The sequence below is a fragment of the Manis pentadactyla genome, chromosome 5 (assembly GCF_030020395.1).
Source record: "Manis pentadactyla isolate mManPen7 chromosome 5, mManPen7.hap1, whole genome shotgun sequence".
Taxonomy (NCBI): domain Eukaryota; kingdom Metazoa; phylum Chordata; class Mammalia; order Pholidota; family Manidae; genus Manis; species Manis pentadactyla.
Window position 1 is genome coordinate 61809472 of NC_080023.1, and position 25157 is coordinate 61834628.

The 25157-nt window shown below is 36.3% G+C and overlaps 1 protein-coding gene across 1 annotated transcript; it reads right to left on the minus strand.

The window, feature by feature from the left end:
* Window positions 1-126: 126 nt before the first annotated feature.
* On the minus strand, window positions 127-25157 carry CDKL2 (cyclin dependent kinase like 2). The gene is given in 12 exon segments (XM_057502317.1): window positions 127-750; window positions 752-788; window positions 969-1092; window positions 1817-1910; window positions 2503-2801; window positions 3735-3870; window positions 5460-5596; window positions 6875-7130; window positions 8490-8668; window positions 10515-10709; window positions 14791-14989; window positions 24900-25157. Coding segments are annotated over 11 exon segments (1752 nt in total). The 5' UTR covers window positions 14959-14989; window positions 24900-25157; the 3' UTR covers window positions 127-623.

Sequence of the window (25157 nt, forward strand, 5' to 3'; positions counted from 1 at the left end):
TCTGTGTCCTCTGGTCTCTATTCTAGGAAGAGTTGTCTTTGTTATATTTGCATAGATATATGTGGTTTGGGGAGGAGATTTCTACTGCTCTACTCATGCCGCCATCTCGGCTCTGCCTCCTAGAAAATACATTTTAAAAGAATAAAATCAATCCCAGAGTTCCACTGCTTGAAAGATAGGTTTTAGCAGTAGACTCATAAACACTGAGAAGTGACTAGTGGTTACCAAGGGGGAGGAGTTAGGACGGGTACAGGGTGGGAGGGGAGGTGGATAAAAGGGCACAATAATTCACAATCAAAATACAAGATGATCACAGAGACTGTTGCACCACTGTGATGTACATTTGAAACAAACATAAGATTGTATAGTAATGACACTTTAATAGAAAGAAAAGAAAGATAGGTTTTAACTCTGGGAATAATGCAATGAAATACTATAAACTACCACAAAACCTATATTTATTTAAAAGCCAAAGCTAGGCTATACACACAGACAAATGCACACAATTTTTAATCTATATAAAAATTGATGACTCTAAGTGCAATGAACCACAAAACAAAATTTAACAAGGAAAGTTTGATAGATCCCATCAATCCTTAAGAGCAAACTCTCCCTAAGGTACTTTAATAAATATGAAGTATGAGAGATCCAAGTTCCATTCTACCTAAAGAGTATTTCTGTACCTGATGTAATGCAATACTGGGAGTGTGCGAGTCAATAGCAGCTAGAGAAGGAATTCGAGATTCTGAATGATTTTTGTTCTTTCCTTATTAGCCTGTAATTTCGAGCTAGATAAAAATAGCCATAAACACATTGAAAAAATTAGACATTTTTGTTACTTTCACTTTTTTATCTGTCCTTCAATATATACAAGTAACTATGAATTTTCATTTTTAATACTTGTAGTTTATTTAACATAGATTTTAAGTAATGTAAGCAAAAGAAAAAGTAAAAGCTTATAAACATACCTATGCCTTCCAAGGCTCTTAGTTCAGGGAGATGATTATAGTTTAGTTCAGGCAAATGGATGTCTGTCTTTGAGTATTCCCTTCTTTTCTTATGTGCCTGAAGAAGGTTCTTTTCACTAGTGACCTAATAATCATCAGAAAGGTTAACAAAATGAATTAGCTTCCAGGTAAACTAGACTTGCCCTGTTTTGTAACTACTATCTAAATACCGTAAAATTCATGGAACTGAAGGGCTAGAATGATGAAAATTTTGAGGAACATTAAAAACATACAAAACAATTTCATACAACTATTTCAAACCTCTTCCTGATGAAATTTATTTAAATGACTATCAAATGGATTACTTGGTTGCTATGAGCTTTTTCATCCTCCTCTACCAACCCTCAGTGTTAAGTCCTGGCAAGCAGTAAAAGGCTTAAAGAACCTTGTACATACTTTTACTATTACAATCTGACACTGTTTTAATTTGGTAATCCTCTACTAGACCATGAGCTTCTTGAAGAGAAAGACTTACTCATCTCCAGTTTCTTAGACATAATAGATAATCATAAGTATTTGTTAAATGAATTGAACTGATAACCAGTAAGAAAATTTACTGTTATCAAAAAATTTAAAACAGATGTCATTTTAATAATAACATCTTACATTTAAACTTCCAGACTTGTAAAACTTTATAAAGGTTATACTTTAAGACTTTCACATTTATTATTATAACAGGCTGAAATAATATATACATAATTTGATTTCACTTGTGATATGTCTTCAAATAAAATTCTCAGTTTATCACTATAATATTTAATATTAATAAAAGTCTGACACTCTTCTACCACCTAAAACAGTTTACTTACTGATGTGGTCACATTAATATTATAAATCCCTGATGGAGAATGTTTGTTTGGTTTAACAAATGGAATACAATACTTCTTGGTCTTCTCACCCACTCTGTAACAACAAATAAATCTAAGTTAGAACCAGCAATAATCTTTTCAAGCACAAAGCCAAACAACACAGCACCAAGTGACATGCAGCTTAATTGGAATTTAATGCTTATTTGATAAATAATGCACAGAGCTGTGACAAAACATTCTGTCCTTTACTGTTACCCACAATTACCCATCCAGCCCCTGACTCCAACCAAATAAATTACCTTCTTTTCAACAAAATTCCCCACAGCAGCTTCTTTGTAAAGTGAAATGTCCACAGCTATACCATGCAGCAGTAGACCCTCAAAACCAATTATTTATTTTATTATGACAATCTCCTTTCCCATTATTAGACTGAAGTAGCTGTTGATTCTCTTCACCTTAAACAATACAAATCCTACTTTCTTAGGACTCAGGTGAATTTTTTTTTTATTAAGTATTAGTAATTTTCATCACATAAGCCAAAAAAGTCTTTTGAAACAGCAACCTGGCAAGAGTGAATAGCATCCAGAAGCCTGAGAGAGTAATACAATGTGACTGCATCGACAAGCACTTGAACTTTGCAAATATGTCCCTACGCAACATTTTGTTCTTGTTTTACTGATTCATACCTGTTACTCTGAACTCCTGAGAGAGTACTCATTCCAGAATGAACATTGGGAGCCCCTGTAGCAAGGTTGTGCATAAGCGGGGGAATTGCCATTCCTGGATTCTTCGTGTGACCCATACTGCCGTTGCTGCAGTCTCTGAGGCTTGTTGAAGGCACTGTTTTGATGTGGCTCATCCCATTGTCATGGAGGCAGCTGGCATTTGAAGCTCCACTGACTTGTTCAACTTTTTCTCCATCAATTTTTGACCTTTTTATTTTAAATACTTTAGAATCCTTAATTTTGGGATCAGCACTGGTATCCTGACCATAAGCAAAAATGTTAATAATATTAATGATCTGAGGAGAATGGAAAATCACCTCTTCCTGTAAAGTACTGGTTGACTAAACCAGAATTCCACAGATACCACCTTTCGTTCCCCTGTTTTCTTTATTCTACATACAAAATTAAAATAAAACCCAGGATTCTTGGTCAGACATTTCTTTCAAATGGAAATATAATTCACACTAGTTCTGATACACACACACACACATATATACATATGTGTATGCATATATATATATGTATATGTGTGTATATATAATTTATATGATATACACATATATCAAATATTTATATATATTTCAGTGTAAAAACCATGGAAGAAGAAACAAGCCTGCCCACCTTTGTTCTTAAATATTTTGAGTCAGGGAACACAAAATTGAGAATTCTTTCTTCTTTTGGTTCACTTGAGAAAATGGGGGTGAGTTATTACTGGATTTGAATTAGCTTACCAAGAACAGATCGTGGTTAATGTACCAGAAAAAGTAAAAGTCAAATAAGTTAAATACCCAAATATCAATTTTTAAATGTTTTACTTTATATAAAATATTAAGAATACTATTTTTCCCTCCTGTCCTTTAAGGAAAAAATGGCATGGGTGTGGGTGTGTGTCTGTATCCATGGGTTTATATGCAGGTACATGTGTCTACCTGTTCTTGAATGAATGTGAGTTCTTGATAAGCCCTATTGTCCAGTCTGGTACACAGTCTGGTACACAGCAGACATTCAATACATGTTAAGGTTTTTTTAAACAGGTAATATCAATAGATAAGACATATTTTTACAATTAAGCTAAAAGTTAACAACTTATTCACCACTCAGAAAACTTTTTTAATCTTCATTTTTCCTCCAAAAATGTAAGGATATGTTAAATTCAAAATTTAATACACATTCAAACATGGACATTTATTTACCTGCACCACAAGAGTTTTTCTCTCTTGATCTAAGGGATCATCTTTATCCTTTTCTTTCTTTCTGTTTTGGGATTTTTTAGATACAGAAATATTTCTGGTATCTTTCTGTATTTTTAATTGTAGTTCCTGAGAAAATCTACATAAAAATACATTTTTAAAAGAAATATAGTTACATGAGACAGATAAGTCTAGAAAAAATGGTTTTCAAGATACTTATGTGAAAATTTGAGTATTAAACTAGACCATGTTATTAAAATGAGGAAAATCATGGCCTAGAATGGCAGTTCTCAAAAGGTAGTCTGTAGACCCTTGAAAATCCCTGAGAACCTTTCAGGAGGTTCACAACAAGGTCAAAACTATTCTTATCTTAATACAAAGATGACTTCTTTTTCACCACATTAACATTTGCACTGATGGTATAAAATCAGTGGTGGGTAAAACTGCTGGAGCTTACAAAGAATTGAAACCATGGCACCAAATAACTAGCATTTATTGTATTCCTCATAGCCATACATTCTCAGTTAAAAGGGGTGAGAGGCAGCTTCATTTAAGAATGGCTCTGATGCCAACAGGCACTATGATTATTCAGACTTGGAATATTTGGTAGATATATTTTTAATTTAACAAAGGAACTCATCACTTCAAGGAAAGCAACTGATGATATTTGTGTCAATGATAAAATTCAAATTTTTATGCAAAATTAGAATTCTGTTAAACTTGATCTGTAAGCTTAACAGAGTCACAATGCTTAAAGGCTTTTCTGATAGAGAACATGACTTTTTAATACTGCCTAATAAAACATGTCAACATTTTAAAGATCTGCAAACTACACAAAATAATATTTTCCAAATGACTAATGCATGATGTTACAAAAGCATGCATGAGTTACAAAAGCATTACCTATTCAAAGTACAAGACAGACAAATGGATTTTAATTTAACAGGTTAAGAAAAGTTCACTAATATGTCTCAGATACCACAATGTAACCATTCTTTAAGAAACTACCACTGTCAAGTTTTGATATAGTATCAAAGTTTTTGACACAGAATCACAGAAGAATACCCATTATTATCTAAAAGGATTATTAAAATACTTTTCCATATTCCAGCTACAGAGTTTCTTCATATATTTCAACCAAAACAATACATCACAGCGAACTAAATGCAGAAGCAAATAGGAGAACCTAGCTATCTTTTATTAAGCTAGATATTAAATAGACATGCAAAAATATAAAGCAATGTCATAGTCATTCATCTCTCTATTTTTTGTTTTGTCAGCTGCATGGATGCCAGCAGCTGCAACAGTACAAGGGATAATGCCAGCAGCCCTGGCACCCCCTGGCTTGGCATATCAAGTTCTCCAGCACAGAGGCAGTGTCAGCAGTGCCATAGGACTAGGGGTGGTGTGAGTCCACAGATATAGATGGTACCTTTGCAAATGCATAGCACCCGAGATGATGGCACAGCTGGTACACATCTCGTAGCAACATAGAAATCAGTGACCTGAGTGGTAGATGTCACCACAGGGAGACAGAAAGAAAAGCATGAAGTGACGGCTTCCTGAACACCAAGAGCCCTAATTTAGCGAATGCAGGGGACCACTCCTAGGAATTGCATTATTGCCAAGGGTGAATGGAGGTAGAGTGGTAAATATTTGAGATCCTATAAAGGTAGCTGGGAGGGGAAATAAGGGAAATATTTGTTGCTACTGTTACGGAGGCCTTACTTTAACTCTAGGTTGGTGTAATCTGAAAAACATGAGTCAGTACTATACCTCTCAGCAAATCCATCCATATGAAAGAAATCATGGTGTAGGAGTTCAGCCCAGAAGGGCCTTTTGTCTGGGTCAATATGTAAGCATTTCTGGAAAAACAAGGAATACATACAGCTCATATCAAAGAAAAACTGCCTATGTTTACATTTCTAAATATAGAAAAGCAGAAAACTACTCTTCATAGTTAATAAATTTTAAATATCTATAATAAATTATAAATACAGCACAAATCTATACAATGACATCAGTGGTTGCTAGTGTCACAAAAAGAAAGACCGTCAGACATGCAGTGTCTCTAGAATGAAATACACAAACCTCCTATGAAATAGTCTTGCCAAAAACTTCACCTGATTCTGATCATGCTCTAGCTTTTCTTTGAATTTGTAAGAAATACAGAACACAGAGGACATTAAACTATGCCATGTAGAAAATTCTAAGGAAGGGTAAACAACCTAGTTTGTTTAACAAATAAATGGCAAGGTTTAAAAAAAAGAAAGAGATGAAGAGGAGCTTAGAATTTAAGAATCTTAAAAGACATTATCAACCAATTGTGCTCTAGATATAGACTTCATGTGGATCCTAATTCAAACTCTAAAAAGAAATTATGAGAAAATCCATGAAACTTTGAACATTGATTAGGTGTTTTATGATATTAAGGAAGTATTATAAATTTTTTAAATATAAAGCCCTTGTAGAATAGAAAGAAAAGGACCTTCTCTGTGCTAGTACTGCACTAAATAGTTTACACAAATTATTTTATTTTAACGCAGGTCCTGTTCTGATTCATTGGAACCACTAAATGCCAGTAAAAATAGAAGGGACTCAATAAGTAGCTTTAAATTAACAAGAAAAGTTCTACAAATAATTAAGGTATTTATAAGTGAAATAGTATCTTGGATTTGCTTCAAAATACTCCAAAAAATGTATTTCTACTTTTCTATGGTGGCTAAGCAAAAGACCCTTCAACAACACATAACAAGTCATGACCCTGCATCCTGCACCTCAATATTTTCCCACTTCTCTACTTTCTTTTTATTTTTTTTATCCTACTTTCTTCTCTCTTCCACTTACAGAAGACTTGCATTTTAAATGTTAAACATTAATAGCATATTGTTATGAGAATTTTTTTAGACTTAAAACACTAGATACCACTAAAGGATTTTTTAAAAGAAGTAAAACTTTTAGGCCTACCTCTATGAACTCCCCCCTGCCTCCAAATTATTCAAACTCTCTTACTGTACAAAAATTAAAATCATCAGAGGAAATTGTTGACATAAAATATCAACTAGACAAGAAAAAAGAAGAGAAAACTGAGTCTCCATAATATAAAGTCCCTGTCAGGAAGTAAAAAAAGGAAGTATGATCACCTTTGCTAAATCCATCACAACTTCAGATATCCTGGGGTAGTGTCTTTCAAGAGGCTCTGTTTCCTTGATTTCTGGCAACCTTACTCCAGCGAACACAGGATTCTTATAAAAGAGCTCCTGATGTCTTGGAATTAGACTACCTGTAAGTGAGAAAAGCACACATCTCTGTCATTGTACATCATGATAGAAATAACAAAGAGACCAGAAATGTAGCTTAGAGAGAAGAACAGAACACTGCTTAGGGATCTGGGGCCCTCTCATTACACACAATCAACCAAAGACAGCACTCTCATTGTGGCAGCTCAGGCAGGCCTTATGGTGGTTCTGACAGAAGTCAACTCAAGAAAATTAACATTATTTTCTCAACATGGTCATTTAGAAAACTTCACATGCCACTGCACACAGAACTGAAGACATGAGGGAGCACAGGAAAAGGACAGGCACAGGACATTTAATAATTTTTTAGATATAAGTATCAGCATTTTACTCCTAGCAACAAAGCATATAGTGCTGACCAAAACAATGAAAATATTCCTAGTCATATGGTCAGAATCTAATCTAGAGAAATCAGTTCTACCCTTTAAGAATTTAATTTTTGGTAGACTGATTTTGTACTTGCATTTAAGGTCTGATTTGAGCACTTTTATCTTTTTTCTCAATTTCAATACTTAATCTAGTATAAAGTAGATATGAAATTCTGCTGTAAGAAACCATTGTATTGTTTATTGAACTTCTAGCCTGGAAATTTAAAACCCAGTAGTTAAATAACCCACAATTATTTCCCCATTATTTCCATTTTCCAAGCTCCATCTCCCAACATGCAGTTTGTATTTCAACAAACGTAAGAAGACATTGATAGCCTAGCTTTGAAATTCTGTCCAAAGCACTAACAACAGAAGTCCTATCTGTAGCAAGATTAAACGGCCTCAGAAGTCTTGGTATCTCTCAGTTTGAATGTGAAAATGAGGGTAATCGTCATACTACACCCCATACTTGCTGACCCAAAGATAATAAGTGATCATTTGCATCCTCTCTGCATGTGATTTACTGAATGCAAAAGTTAGGAGAAAATATACCTTTGCTCTTTTCTTTGGGGAGAGAAGGGCAGGAGGGCAGGTGAGAGCATGATTAAGACTATGTCAGATATACCAAAGCCAGACTGAATGGACAGATTGATAGGTAAGGTTTTCTTATTTGCTCCTTACCTCCACTTAAAACACATACCATCTTTAATATGCCAAAAACAAGTATGTTTCTCCCCCCGCCCTTGCCCACTCTCTCATCTCACTTCATTCCAACAGCATCAGATTTATCCAGTTACATCTCTTTATAAGTAATAAATATATCTATTTTCAACCCACTGTAAGAAACAAACCACTACTCATCTTGATTTCCCTACCTTTAAATAGGTATACTTATCCCAAATTGTTTCACAAGAATGTTTAAATCAGAAGCACCAAAAATGATTACAAATCACTTTATGAAGTTCCCCAAACTCAAACTTCCTTTCAGTGTTCGAAGACCTTTTATTACACTAGGAATATGTTCCATTTTATTTTAAAAAGAGAGAGAAAGTTAATTGCGCCCTCTCCAGCCTCCCTTGCTGATGTCTTACTTGCCATACTTGACATCACCAACCAATAGCTCTGGAGCTCTGTACCATCGGGTTGCCACATAGTCCATATAAACCTCCCCAGGAGCTGCCAGTGTCTGTGCAAATCCAAAATCACATAACTTGACAAGGTCAGACTGGGACACTAATATGTTCTCTGGCTTTATATCTCTGTGTATGACCTAAGACAAAAAAAATCAAATAATGACATATACTGGCACACGGAGTTAAGAAAATTACTTTCTTAGCATGCACCATGTGCAGAGAACTGCTTTTGTCCATATAATGAATACAAATAACAGCATAAAATTGTCCCTGGCTTTCAAGGACCTGGGACCTAGTTGGGTTAAGAAAAAACATTTATGCTTGAAATCTAATTTAAATAATTAAAGATATTGGGTGAAATGTATATTATTAATTACCAAATCAATGTTCTGTGAATGACTGCTCTTAAGACTGAGACTGAAGCTATTGTTAAAGATTTGGGTGGTCAGGAAAATTTTTATAAAAGTGGTGGATTGTAAGATAGGTCCTTAATACTAAATGTGACCTGGATAAATGTGGAAATGGAAGAGGAGTCCAAGTGGAGGTAACAAGGAGAGCAAATGGATGATGATAAGAATAGATCAGGAGATTCTGGGAATGGTATTTAAAGATACTGGTTATAAACGAACTAAATCAGAGGGGGAATCTACAGGCAGCGAAAAGAGCTGTGGAACAACTAGGAGGTGATAAGGGCCTAAACTAGGCTGGTCCTCAGAGGAACGGAAAGGAAGAGACACAGTTTAGAAATATTTTAAATCAAGAATCAATAGAATTTAGGGAGCAATCTCAGGTAATTTATTCAAACCTGGGAATCTAAAAGAATGGTAGATCCATTGCAAAAAATTTTTAAATCTAGAAAAAATTAGTTCTGGTGGAATAATTAGTAGTTTAGTTTTAGCCATAAGGGCTTTTAGGTGGATTGCTAAGCAACCAAGTGGAAGCATTCATCAGGCAATTAAAAATGTAAAGAGGGTAAAACAAAGTCAGTGGTTAAGATTTCTAAAGACAAGACAATGGAAGGAGAAAACAGGACACGGGAGATAATACTAAAAATTCTACAGTTAGACAAAACAAATGATTAAGCCTAATTTTCTAATACAAGCAGATTGTATTTTGGAAAAAACTTAAATATATTTATTTTAAATTCAGCATCCTAATGGCAATCTGCCATTGCTGTGCATTCTGCATAGGCTACCAACTACTATTAGATCCTAAACACCATAGTGAGGTCACAAGGCCAGCTCCACATCTGCCATTAGCATTTATTACTTTTATAATCACACACACAAAAATGTCATTTAAAATATTTTATAAAATTGGCAGAATCAATGTGTTGTTATTAATTTCCTATTTTATGTGTCATTTTTACCTAGAAGTGCTTTTATACGATCCTCAAAGGATATAAAATTATTGTGATAGACAATAGAGTAAGAGCAGGGATTCTCTCACTTCATAACTAGGCAAGAGAATTTGAACTAACAAATACATGGATGCTTGGGCATATGCATTTGTCAAAACTCATTACTTAAAATTTACGCATTTCACTCAACAAATGTTGCTTAAAAAAAGCAAATACTCAACTCTATAGTTAATGATATGCATACTGAAGTATTCAGAGTTAAAGTATATTACTGTCTGCAACTTACTTTCAAATACATAAATAGATAAATGGATTAATAAGTGAAAAATATGTCATAAAGCAATAGCAAGCTATTAACAAGTATAAAATCCAGGTGGTAGGTAAATGGGTACCCATGGTACACTCTTTCAATTTTTCAGTATGGCCTAAAATATTCATAATAAAATCCTGGGAGGAACAATGCATGTATTATGACACAGGGAAATTGATAATATCAAAGTTACAGTTCATTTCATTACTTTATTGGTCCAGACTTTAGTTTAAACAAGTGTCTCATTAAATTAAGTGACTGGGATCTGGGTAGTCAATCATTGGCAAAATAATTATTTAAACTAAATACTTACATTGTAACTGTGACAAAATTCAATTCCATTAATAATCTGAAACAAATACTTTTGAACTAGTTGGAAATCTAGTCCATTTGGAAAGAGTTCCAAATCATCAAGAATTGTATGGTCAACAAATTCAAAGACTAGGTACCATCGTTTCTTTTTCTTACACACCTCCAACAGGTTCACCAGATTTCCATGCCTCAGTTGCTATTATAAAAAAATGCAAAATAGTTTCATAAGATCAAATAATAAGCAATTAGCCACAACCTAAAATAGATATTAGTGTAAGAAAAACATATAAATAAAATGAATAAACAGTATAAATTGTAAAAGCATATTCAATTTTAAAATTTTAAATGACCACACTGCTCTGTTCTGCTCTCAGAGAACATGATAAAGCCAATGAGAGAAAGAAATGTAGCTCCTTCTTTGATGAAACTAAGCTGGACCTGTGACCCCTACCCACAACAAATGAGGTGGGACTGCCAAATGGAGTCAAGGTCAAACAGGAGTGTAGAAAGATACAAGAGATCATCTGTGGCTACAAAGCTGGCAAAGGAGAGTTCTCCAACATTGGTGACATACTCTGAAAAGGAAAATACAAACAAACAAAAATTTAAAAAAAAGCAAATCTGAAATAATGGGAACAGGATTCACAGGCTGTCACTGAAAGCATCACTAGAACTGAATGGCACCAAGGAACAGCAGTAGAGGGGGCCCTGAATAATCCCACAGAAACTCTTTTGCTGGAAGCAGTCTACCAGTGAGGCCAAATGAAAGGCAGAACAATTCATTATCAATAAATTAGCAACTACAAGTTTCAGGGAAATTAAGCATAAGAGAAGTCAATACTACATTCAGGACTTGTGTTGTAAGGAACATCATTGTGAATCATGGTAGCATCCTGGAACAAGATAATGGGTTCTTGCCTACATGAACTTGCTACAAATAGCAGATCCAGGAAGGGCTCAGTTTAATAGAAGATAAGAAACACTCAAAAAAGGAACAAAGCCAGGATCTACTAAAAGATACCATAAGAAAAGAGGAAGAAAGAAGGAAACACAAAGGGCAGATGAACACTCACCAGAAAATGCTGCCACCTTTAAAGGGAATTAAACACCTAGAATGGAGCTCTCAAAATACTTAAGGACTCAATACCAAAAAACAAAAAACCCAATAAAAAAATGGGCAGAGGTACAGTAATCAAAACAATTTGGTACTGGCACAAGAAGAGACTCAAAGATCAGTGGAACACAATAGAGAGTACAGATAAAACCCACACATATATAGTCAATTAATATATGACAAAGGACCCATGGATATACAATGGGGAAATGACAGCCTCTTCAACAACTGGTGTTGGCAAAACTGGATAGGTACATGCAAGAGAATGAAACTGGATTACTGTTTAACCCCATACACAAAAGCAAACTCGAAATAGATCAAAGACCTGAATGTAAGTCATAAAGCCATAAAACTCTTAGAAGACAACATAGGCAAAAATCTCTTGAATATAAACATGAGCAACTTCGTCCTGAACGCATCTCCTCGAGCAAGGGAAACAAAAGCAAAAATGAACACATGGGACTACATCAAACTAAAAAACTTCTGTACAGCAAAGGACACCATCAACAGAACAAAAAGGCATCCTACAGTACGAGAGAACACATTTGTAAATGACATATTCGACAAGGGGTTAATGTCCAAAAATACATAAAGAACTCACATGCCTGAACATCCAAAAAGCAAATAACCCGATTAAAACATGTGCAGAGGATATGAACAGACAATTCTCCAAAGAAGAAATTCAGATGGCCAGCAGGCAAATGAAAAGATGCTCCACATCACTAATCATCAGGAAAATGCAAATTAAAACCACAATGAGATATCACCACACACCAGTTAGGATGGCCAGCATCGAAAAGTCTAAGAATAACAAAAGCTTGGGAGGATGCAGAGAAAGGGACTCCTACACTCCAGGTGGAAATGTAAGCTAGTTCAACATTGTGGAAAGCAATATGGAGGTTCCTCAAAAAATTAAAAATAGAAATACCATTTGACCTGAGAATTCCACTCCTAGGAATTTACCCAAAGAATACAAGTTCTCAGATTCAAAAAGACATATGCACCCCTATGTTAATTGAGCAGTATTTACAATAGCCAAGATATGGAAGCAACCTAAGTGTCCATCAGTAGATGAATGGATGAAGGTGGTACATATACACAATGGAATACTTCTCAGCCATAAGAAAGAAACAAATTCTGCAATTTGCAACAACATGGATGGAGCTAGAGGATATTATGCTCAGTCAAATAAGCCACATGGAGAAAGACAAGTACCAAATGATTTGCCTCACTTGTGGAGTATAACAACAAAGCAAAACTGAAGGAACAAAACAGCAACAGACTCACAGACTCCAAGAAGGGACTAGTGATTACCAAAGGGAAGCGACGTGGCAGGACGGGTGGGGAGGGAGGGAGAAGGGGATTGAGGGGTATTATGTTCAGTACACATGGTGTGTGGGGTCACGAGGAAGACAGTATAGCACAGAGAAGGCCAATAGTGAATCTGGTATCTTGTTATGCTCATGGACAGTGACTGCAATGGGGTATGGGGTTGGTGTCTAGAAATATGGGTGAATGTAGCAACCACATTGTTTTTTTGATGTGAAACCTTTGTAAGAATATATATCAATAATACCTTAATTTTAAAAAAAGCTAGTTCACAATGATAAAGGCTGATTTCTTTATGATTCAACATGAAGATATAATAATTCTGTATTTGATCCACAAGTAATTTGGCTATTCTGTTTATAAAGTTAAAAATCAACTGAACTGCAATGAAAAACAAACAATCACAGAGGAAGATTTTAACATTTCCTCTCAGTACTGGATAGAACAAACATACAAAAAAAAATCATTAAGAATTCAGAAGATTTAGAAGATTTAAACACCACAATTAACAGGCCTGACTTCAAATATTTTTGAAGCACAGGAGGAATCTTTCTTTTCTCATTGACTATACTCTGAACCAAAAAGCAAGTACACTCAATAAACATACACTCAGATAACAGGACAACTGTGTCAAAAGTAAATAACCAGGGAAATAAAACCTAGAAAATTTCCACATGCTTGAAAAATAATGGAAATGAGAGAATACTGTGATGCTAATCAAAATTTGTGGGATACATATGAAGATGTTTTTTAAAAGGAAACATGTAGTTTTAAATGCATATAAGAGACAGGGGGAAAAGGCCTGGAAATTACAAAAGTAAGCATCTATCTCAACAGGTTAGGAAAAAGAACTGCAAAATAAACCAACCCAAAATAAGTAGAAGGAATGGAATTCTAAAAAACAAAAATTAATGAAATAGAAAAGAAGTACCCAGTAAAGATCAACAAAGCAAAGGTTGGTTCTAAAGATAAATATAATCAATCAACTTCTAGTGAGACTGATTAAAGACAAAGAGTGTGTATGACAACATAAGCACATTTGAGCTTGCTCTCCTTAGAAAGGTCTGCTTGCAAACTGAGCCCTTGCTTGGCACCTGGAATTGGGATTTTAGGAGGGTCCCCTCATTTCCAGAATTAATGAAGTGGCTCACTGTACAAGCAATATTGTCTATGCTGAATACGTGCATTCCTTCTGGGAGTCTGGAATTTGGGTACAAATCATGCAGATGGTGCCTACATGACCAGCCCACAGTCAAAACCCTGAGCACTTAGTCTCTAATGAATTTTCTTTGGTAGACAATATTTCACATGTGTTGTCACAACTCATTGCTGGAAGAAATAAGTGTGCCCTGTGTGACTCCATTGGAAGAGGATTCTTGGAATCATGTGACAGGTTTCCTCTGGAACTCACCCCATGTGCCTTTTTTCCTTTACTGATTTTGTTTTATATCCTTTCACTGTAATAAATCACAACCATGAGTACAACTATATAATAAATGCTGTGAGTCCTCCCAGTGAACCATGGAAACTGAAGTGGTCTTTGGGACCTCAAACACAGATGATAGGTAGGTAGGTAGTCAGGTAAGCAAATAAGGAGATGGATGGATGGATGGATGATGGATTAGCAGATAGAGAAGAAACACTTTTAAAATCATATTTGTATTCATGAGATAAATGAATACGCCTATGTAATCATTTTGTTTATTGCCAAAAAAGAAGAAATTTATACCTTAAGCCTTGTTATGGAAATAAAGACAGTAGTTTTTTTCTAAAACCATAATCTTGATCAAGAAACAACTCATTTTTCTTCAATTCAATATATGTATTTACTCACCTTTAGTAATTTGATTTCCCTCATAGCAATTTTTTAAACCATTTTGTCATCATCACTTTCTAAGAACTTCTTGATGGCCACAATTCTTCCACTATCTTTATTCCTACACTTCATCACCATTCCATAGCTCCCTTCTCCAACCAGTCCTAGGTTCTCATATTTTTCCATTTTAATTCAATACCAGTAGGAATTATTCTTGCTGTGGAAACCAAAACATAGAGTTAATAATGTTGAGTATATTAATTTCCTCCACCATCCTGGAAAATTAATTCTTCCCAACCTGTTCTCCATATTAGAGCAGTCACTGTGTCAAGGGCTGTCCTTGCTGCCTCACAGTTTCTTATTATTTCCACATCTAAGCTATATTTTCAAAATATGCACATGCATTTTTATAATAGACAAGCAAATGGAACTGAGGCATTAACTTAACTAAATTACTAAATTTCTGAAATTTAATAATTAATAAAATTCATTTTTAATTCAGATAAAGCAATACTTGAACTATCATACAAAACAACTACAGCTCACTTCAGAAATTCTGAAGTGAACTGTAGAAAACTCAATTTCTTTTCATTCATTCAGAGGTGCAAAAGGCACAAATGAATTTGGTTTTAGTGAAGATCAAATTAATTTTTTTACATTGGTTTTAAAAGACCAAATTTGAAGATATTTATGCATGGTCTTATCAATGACGCCAAAAATGTTTATGAAATGATCATTTGCCAAGTTAACACTAAGAATTTTTATAAACCAATTTTCTTTGCTTATTATAGTAAATTCCTACATTGAACTTTAACAAAGTAATACAATGGCATCCCAGTACATGAGCATATCTTTTTAAATAAATACTATTAGTACCAAATACAGTATTTCAAAAATCTTTTTAATAATTACTCAGAAATTATGATCATTTGAATTTTATGTTTAGAATTCTTTTATATCTCATTACATGACATCTTCTGGATAAAGGCAATTCTTATAAAATATTACTTATTTTACTAATGACTGATAAAATTCCAGTAATTATTCCACTACATACTTTGGAACAGAAAAAAAAAACTTTACAGTTCAAACACAGATAGATATAAATTCATAAGTTTTGATTGCCATGAAATATGAACACTTATACACTACAAGTTAAAAGTTAAATTTACTTTTGAAGTCTGACTTTGAGAGATTCTCAAGATGGCGGAGTGAGTAGGGTGGAGGAAATCTCCTCCCAAAACCATATATATTTTAAAAATACAGCAAATACAACTATTCCTAAAAGAGTGATCATAAGATACAGTACATGAGCCAGGCTACATCTACATCTGCGAGAACCCAACATCTCATGGGAAAGGGTCAGATACAAAGCCGTGACCCAGTGGGACCCGAGCACTCCCCCAACCCCAGCTCACCAGTGGGAGGAAAAGATCAGAGAGGGGAGGGAGTGGAAGGACAGGACTCCTAAATAACCAGCCCTAGTAATCTGCACTGGGATGAAAAAGCAAAACTGAGACTAAGACTGTGAACAGGTTCCTACAGTCGGCTGCCCTGAGAAAAAAAGAAAAGCAGGCACTTTAAAAGTCTTAAAGGGACAATGGTTTAACAGGTGGTCAAAAATCTTCCTGGAACACTCAGCCCAGCAGCCTGGGAACTTTAAGGAACTTCAGGAGCCCTAAACCCTGGGTGGCAACACAGCTGGGAAGCCTCTCATGGCAATAAGCAGCCTGCTGTTCATTCCCCACTGCCAGCACTGCAAGCAAACCGGCTGACCCACCATTGCTGCAGAACAGCTAGGGAGCAACCCTGCCCACAGCAACCACACAGAGGCTTCTCCCTGTGTGTGGCTAACTGGCCCAGACGCAGTGGCTGACCCTGCCCACAGTTGACTGGCACAGACAGCAGAGACAGGTGCAGAGTCTGGAAGGCACAAAGGGGCTTGGTTCTCATGGTGAACATGCGCTGCTAGCCTGCAAACCCCACCAGTGCCCTAGGCCATCCCGAGGGCCACCCCACACACAGAAGCTCAGGGGAGTAACCCAGAGGCTCTCCCCTGCACCAGGTCAACCAGCACAGAGGAAACTAGCGAGGAGTCCAGGAAGCAAGAAAGGCTCTGTTCTCAAGGAGAACACACTCTGCTCACCTGCAACCCCCACCAGTGCCCTATGCCATCCCAAGGGCCACCCCACACACGGCAGCTCAGGGGATTAACCCAGAGGCTGCTACCATGTGTGGTTGCCCAGCACAGGCAGCGGAGACCAGCGCAGAGTTTGGGAAGCACGAAGAGGAACTGTTCTCGCAGGAGAACACACACCACTCGCCTGCAATCCCTGCCAGTGCCCTAGGCCATCCCAAGGGCTGCTCAGCCCATGGCAGCTCAGAGGATTAACCCAGAGGCTGCTCCCTGTGTGTGGTTTACCAGCACGGGTAGATGAGACAGGCAAGGTGGCCAGCAAGCAGGAAGGGACTTTGTTCTCCCAGCTGACACACATGACACTAGCCGGCGACCACTTCCTCCACCATGAAAAGGCAGAAGAACCTTGCTCAGTCCAAAATCACTAACACCAGAAAGAAGGCCTGGCGAGAACAAAATCACCAATCCTCCTGAAAAAGAATTCAAAATAAAAGTCATAAGCATTCTGATGGAACTGCAGAGAAATATGCAATAGCTAAGGGAAGAATTCTGGAGGGTGATAACAGAAATGAAACAAACAATGGAAGGATTTAAGAGCAGACTAGATGAGGTGAAATAGACTGTTAATGTTACAGAAATCAGAGAACAGGAATACAGAGAAGCTGAGGCAGAGAGAGATAAAAGGATCTCTAGGAACGAAATAAAATTAAGAGAACTGTGTGACCAATCAAAATGGAACAACATTCTCATTATAGGGGTACCAGAAGAAGAAGAGAGAGAGAAAAAGGGATAGAAGTGTCCTTGAACACATCATACAGTATGGGAGAATATATTCATAAATGACATATCAGATCAGGGACTGATATTCAAATTACATGAAGAGCTCATGCACCTCAACAAACAAAAAGCAAATAAGCCAATTAAAAAATGGGCAGAGGAGCTGAACAGACACTTCTCCAAAGAAGAAATTCAGATGGCCAACAGGCACATGAAAAGATGCTCCACATCCCTAATCCCTAATCATCAGAGAAACGCACATTGAGATTAAATTAAAAGCACAGTGAGATATCACCTCACACCAGTTAGGATGGCCAACATCCAAAAGACAAACACCAACAAGTGCTGGCGAGGATGTGGAGAAAGGGGAACCCTCCTACAATGCTGGTGGGAATGTAAATTAGTTCAACCATTGTGGAAAGCAGTATGGAGGCTCCTCAAAAAACTAAAAATAGATATACCATTTGATCCAGGAATCCCACTCCTAGGAATTTACCCTAAAAATGCAGCAGCCCAATTTGAAAAAGACATATGCACCCCTATGTTTATCGCAGCACTATTTACAATAGCCAAGAAATGGAAACAACCTAAGTGTCCATCAGTAGATGAATGGATAAAGAAGATGTGGTACATATACACAATGGAATATTATACAGCCATAAGAAGAAAACAAATCCTACCATTTGCAACAACATGGATGGAGCTAGAGGGTAGTATGTTCAGTGAAATAAGCCAGGCGGAGAAAGACAAGTATCAAATGATTTCACTCATCTGTGGAGTATAAGAACAAAGAAAAACTGAAGGAACAAAACAACAGCAGACTCACAGAACCCAAGAATGGACTAACAGTTACCAGAAGGAAAGGGATTGGGGAAGATGGGTGGAAAGGGAGGGATAAGGGGGAAATAGGGTCATTACAAGTAACATGTATAATGTAGGGGGGAAGACACAGGAAAGGCAGTATAACACAAAGAAGACAAGTAGTGATTCTATAGCATCTTACTACACTGATGGACACTGACTGTAAGTAGTATGTGGTGGGGACTTGATAATAGGGGGAGTCTAGTAACCATAATGTTGTTCATGCAAATGTACATTAATGATAGCAAAATTAAAAAAAAAATTTTTAAAGAAAGTGTCTTTGAAGAAATAATTGCTGAAAACTCCCCCAATCTGGAGAAGGAAACTGTCTCTCAGACCATGGGAGCCCACAGATCTCCCAACACAAGGGGCCCAAGGAGGACAACACCCAGACATATAATAATTAAAATGGCAAAGATCAAAGACAAGGACAGAGAATTAAAAGCAGCCAGAGAGAGAAAAAAGATCACCTAGAAAGGAAAACCCACCAGGTTATCATCAGACTTTTCAGTAGAAACCTTACAGGCCAGAAGGGAATGGCATGATATATTCAATGCAATGAAACAGTAGGGCCTTGAACCAAAAATATTGTATCCACCAAAATTATTATTTAAATTTGAAGAAGAGATTAAACAATTCCCAGATAAGCAGAACTTAAGGGAATTTACCTCCCACAAACCACCTCCACAGTGTATTTTAAAGGGACTGCTCTAGACGGAAGTGCTCCTGAGGCTAAATAGATGTCTCTCAAGAAAATAAAACCACAGCAAAGAGAGTAGACCAAACAAATACTAACTAAATGCAAAATAGAATCAGCTATATACAAAATCAATCAAGGGAAACAACAAAGAATACAGAATAAAACACCTAACATATAAAGAGTGGAGGAGGAAGAATAAGAAGGGAGAGAAATAAAGAATCTTCAGAGTGTGTTTATAATAGAGTAATAAATGAGTTAAATTAGATGGGTAGATAGTAAAGAAGCTATCCTTGAACCTTTGGTGACCACAAATCCAATGCCTGTAATGGCAATAAGTATATATCTATCGATAATCACCCTAAATGTAAATGGACTGAATGCACCAATCAAAAGACACTGAGTAACCAAATGCATAAAAAAGCAAGACCCATATATATGCTGCTTACAAGAGACTCACCTCAAACCCAAAGACATACACAGACTGAAAGTGAAGGGATGGCAAAAGATATTTCATGCAAAGAATAGGGAGAAAAGAGCAGGTGCTGTCGTATTTATATCAGACAAAATAGAGTTCAAAACAAAGAAAGTCACAAGAGATAAAGAAGGACATTACTTAATGATAAAGGGGTCAATCCAACAAGAGGATATAACCATTATAAATATCTATGCACTGAACACAGGAGCACCAACATATGTGAAACAAATACTAACAGAATTAAAGGAGGGAATAGAATGCAATGCATTCATTTTAGGAGACTTCAACACACCATTCACTCCAAAGGAAAGATCAACCAGACAGAAAATAAGTAAGGACACAGAGGCACTGAACAACACGCTAGAACAGATGGACCTAATAGACATCTATAGAACTCTACATCCATAAGCAACAGTATACACATTCTTCTCAAGTGCACATGGAACATTTTCCAGAATAGACCACGTACTAGGACACAAAAAGAGCCTCAGTAAACTCAAAAGGATTGAAATTCTACCAATCAACTTCTCAGATCACAAAGGTATAAAACTAGAAATAAATTGTACGAAGAAAACAAAAAGGCTCACAAACACATGGAGGCTTAACAACATGCTCCTAAATAATCACTGAATCAATGACGAAGTTAAAACAGATCAAGCAATATTGGGAAACAAATGACAACAACAGTGCAATGCCCCAACTTCTGTGGGACACAATGAAGGCAGTACTAAGAGGAAAGTATATAGCAATCCAGGCCTATTTAAAGAGGAAGAACAATCCCAAATGAATAGTCTAAATTCCTAAAAACTGGAAAAAAAAGAACAAATGAGGCTCAAAGTCAGCAGAAGGAGGGACATAATAGAGATCAGAGAAGAAACAAATAAAATTGAGAAGAATAAAACAATAGAAAAAAATCGATGAAACCAAGAGCTGGTTGTTTGAGAAAATAAACATAATAGATAAATCCCTAGCCAGACTTATTAAGACAAAATGTGAATCTACACACATAAACAGAATCTGAAATGAGAAAGGAAAAATCATGACAGACACCACAGAAATATGAAGAATTATTAGAGAATACTATGAAAATCTATATGCTAACAAACTGGATAACCTAGAAAAAATGGACAACTTTCTAGAAAAATACAACCTTCCAAGGCTGAACAAGGAAAAAACAGAAAATCAAAATACTCCACTTACCAACAAGAAAATTGAATCGGTAATCAAAAAACTACCCAAGAACAAAATCTCCAGACCAGATGGATTCACCACTGAATTTTATTAGACATTTAGAGAGGAAATAATACCCAATCTCTGAACTTTTCCAAAAAATAGAAGAGGAGGGAATACTTCCAAACTCTTTCTATGAAGCCAGCATCACTCTAATACCAAAATCAGGCAAAGACACCACAAAAATAGAAAACTACAGACCAGAATCCCTGATGAAACACAGATGCAAAAATGCTCAACAAAATATTAGTAAACCAAATTCAAAAATACATCAAGATGATCATACAGCATGATCAAGAAGGATTCATCTCAGGGATGCAAGGATGGTACAACATTCATCAACATCACCACATCAACAAAAAGAAGGACAAAAACCACATGATCATCTCCATAGATGCTGAAAAAGCATTCGACAAAATTCAACATCTATTCATGAACGAAACTCTCAGCAAAATGGGTATAGAGGGCAAGTACCTCAAAATAATAAAGGCCATATATGACAAACCCACAGCAAAGTTGCTGGATACAGAACTAATACACAGAAATCTGTTGTTTTCCTATACACTAATGATGAAATAGCAAAAAGAAAAATCAGGAAAACAATTCCATTCACAATGGCATCAAAAAGAATAAAATACCTAGGAATAAACCTAACCAAGGAAGGGAAAGACCTATACCCTGAAAACAACAAGACACTCTTAAGATAAATTAAGAGGACACTAATAATGGAAATTCATCCCATGCTCTTGGATAGGAAGAATTAATATTCTCAAAATGGCCATCCTGCCTAAAGCAATCTACAGATTCAATGCACTCCCTATCAGAATACCAACAGCATTCTTCAACAAACTGGAACAAATAGTTCTAAAATTCATATGGAACCACCAAAGACCCCAAATAGCCAAAGCAATCCTGAGAAGGAAGAATAAAGCTGGGGGATCTCGCTTCCCAACTTTAAGCTCTACTACAAAGCCACAGCAATCAAGACAATTTGGTACTGTCACAAGAACAGACCCACAAACCAGTGGAACAGAATAGACAGTCCAGATAGTAACCCAAGCATATATGGTCAATTAATACATGATAAAGGAGCCATGAATGTACAATGGGGAAATGACAGCCTCTTCAACAGCTGGTGCTGGCAAAATTGGATAGCTACATGTAAGAGAATAAAAGTGGATTAGTGTCTAACTCCATACAGAAAAGTAAACTCAAAATGGATCAAAGACATGAATGTAAGTTATGAAACCATAAAACTCTTAGAAAAAAACATAGGCAAAAATCTCTTGGACATAATCATGAGCGACTTTTTCATGAACATATCTCCCCAGGCAAGGGAAACAAAAGCAGAAAGGAACAAGTGGGACTATATCAAGCTGAAAAGCTTCTGTACAGCAAAGGACACCATCAGTAGAAGAAAAAGGTGTCCTACAGTATGGAAGAATATATTCATAAATGACAGATCCAATAAAGGGTTGACATCCAAAATATATAAAGAGCTCACCCACCTCAACAAACAAAAAGCAAATAATCCAATTAAAAAATGGGCACAGGATCTAAACAGACACTTCTCCAAATAAGAAATTCAGATGGCCAATAGGCACATGAAAAGATGCTCCACGTGGCTAATCATCAGAGAAATGCAAATTGAAACCACAATGAGATGTCACCTCACACCAGTAAGGATGGCCACCATCCAAAAGACAAACAACAACAAATGTTGGTGAGGTTGTGGAGAAGGGGGAACCCTCCTACACTGCTGGTGGGAATGTAAATTAGTTCAACCATTGTGGAAAGCAATATGGAGGTTCCTCAAAACGCTCAAAATAGACTTACCATTTGATCAAGGAATTCCACTCCTAGGAATTTACCCTAAGAATGCAGCAGCCCAGTTTGAAAAAGACATATGCACCCCTATGTTTGTTGCAGCACTATTTACAATAGCCAAGAAATGGAAGCAACTAAGTGTCCATCAGTAGATGAATGTATAAAGAAGATGTGGTACATATACACAATGGAATATTATTCAGCCATAAGAAGAAAACAAATCCTACCATTTGCAACAACATGAATGGAGCTAGAGGGTATTATGCTCAGTGAAATAAGCCAGGCGGAGAAACACAAGTATCAGATGATTTCATTCATCTGTGGAGTATAAGAACAAAGAAAAAACTGAAGGAACAAAACAGCAGCAGACTCACAGAACCCAAGAATGGACTAACAGTTACCAAAGGGAAAGGGATTGCAGAGGACGGGCGGGAAGAGAGAATAACGGGGAAAATGGGGCATTATGATTAGCACACATAATATAGGAGGGTGTGGGGGGAGCATGGGGAAGGCAGTATAACAGAGAAGACAAGTAGTGATTCTATAGCACCTTACTACGCTGATGGACAGTGACTGTAATGGGGTATGTGGTGGGGGCTTGATAATGGGCGGAGTCTAGTAACCAGATTGTTGCTCATGTAATTGTATATTAATGATACCAAAATAAAATATTAAAAAATCTGACTTTGAAATTCAATCCCAGAATTAAACATACAGAATGTTGCTCTTTCCCAATATGATTCTAAAAATTTTTTAGAAAAAAATAGTCTTTTGGTAACTATATAGTCATATGATGATTCATAGTTAAATTTTTTTAACCTAATATAAAAACATACTTATTTATAAACTTGGAAAGGAAAAAAAACCCTTGCCCATTACATTAATTGTGTGCGTATGACAATCTAAAGCTAATTTATCCAGAGTGTGAATTGTGATGTTTACTTGTTTCACTATTGGTACACTGAGGTATCAATACAAAACAAACAAACATCCTCTTTGTTCTAGCAAACTGTGACAATCCAATGTATACATTTTCAGCAGTTTATATTTAATAATTTAGGGTTTTATTTTTTTATGTGTTTATATATAAGAAGGTTGATCTTTGGGAGTAAAAAATGAAAATATATCCCAGTCAAAACCAACTCCAATGATTTTATTATTTTACTACCAGTTTTAATAATAGGTTCTGCTATAAGCCATTTAAAGAGCAGTGTCCCTTACACTAGCTTTTCACTTGATATTTTAATTTCCATTTAATGACTATTAACTACTTACAAATAAAATGTCTGTGCTGGAAAACAAATTTCAATGTAATCCCCTTCCTAAATTTTTTTTCCTTCAACTAAGGCATGTTTTATTAAGGACTAGCCTTTAGGTTTATCATGCCAAAGACAAAAATACTGGAATCTATAACCTGGATCATTTTTAAATATTTTAGAATAATTTGCAATTATTGTCCTCAATACTTAAAAATGCAAAGTAAAGAAAATTAAAATTATCTCAAGCATGTCTAGGATGTTCTGAAGCATATCACAAGCTATCATTATGCAAGTTGACTATTTCAAATTTATTCTGGCAACTAAGTGCACATTCGGTCACAGCACATTGAACATACCTGCTTTTTCAAGTGGCACTGCCCACAAATAAGGAAGTATCACAGCTTAAAACGCCTCTTGTTTCCTGAGACAGTTACTCATAAATTATAACTTTTCATGCCTTCCACTCCTAATATAAACTAAAGAGAACCTGGCCAAGAGGCAATGGTATTTCTGGATAATGTGCCATATAGGCATATGGTCCTAACTTCAAGAATTTAGATAATAAAAATAATGCTAATTTTTTATTTTGTTAAAGACATTGAAATCTATTGTTGACAAAATAATGAGATAATAGAAGCTTTTAAAAGTATATTTCTTTCAAATCCTTTCGGGTGGAAAGACCCAAAGCTTTTCAAGTAGGAAACAGATTTGAAGTGAAGTGCATCTCGTTCGAAGGTCTAAAAGATGCTGAATAGCAAACTAGCAATTCCAGTGCTGTTATGATTTCTTCTGCGACACAGTCACGGGTTCTAGGTGAAGAAGGCAGGGAGGCAGATGGGCCTTGGCCCGCCGCAAACTCACCCTCTGTAGGACTGCGGGCCGCATACTGTCATCGTCAAGGCAACGACCTCCCACTGTCCCCAGCCATAGGCACGAAGTCTCCAGAGAGAGAGAAGACCCAGGTCAGAATGCGTCCAGGGCAGGTACCAACACTTGTTAAAACCAAGGCCTCTAGAGAAACTAGCAGGGGTGGGAGGGAACCGCTTCCCAGCTCGGAGGTGTTCGGTCCCCGAAGTCTGAACCGGCTACGCTAACTCTGGGCGAAGGCAATGGCCACCG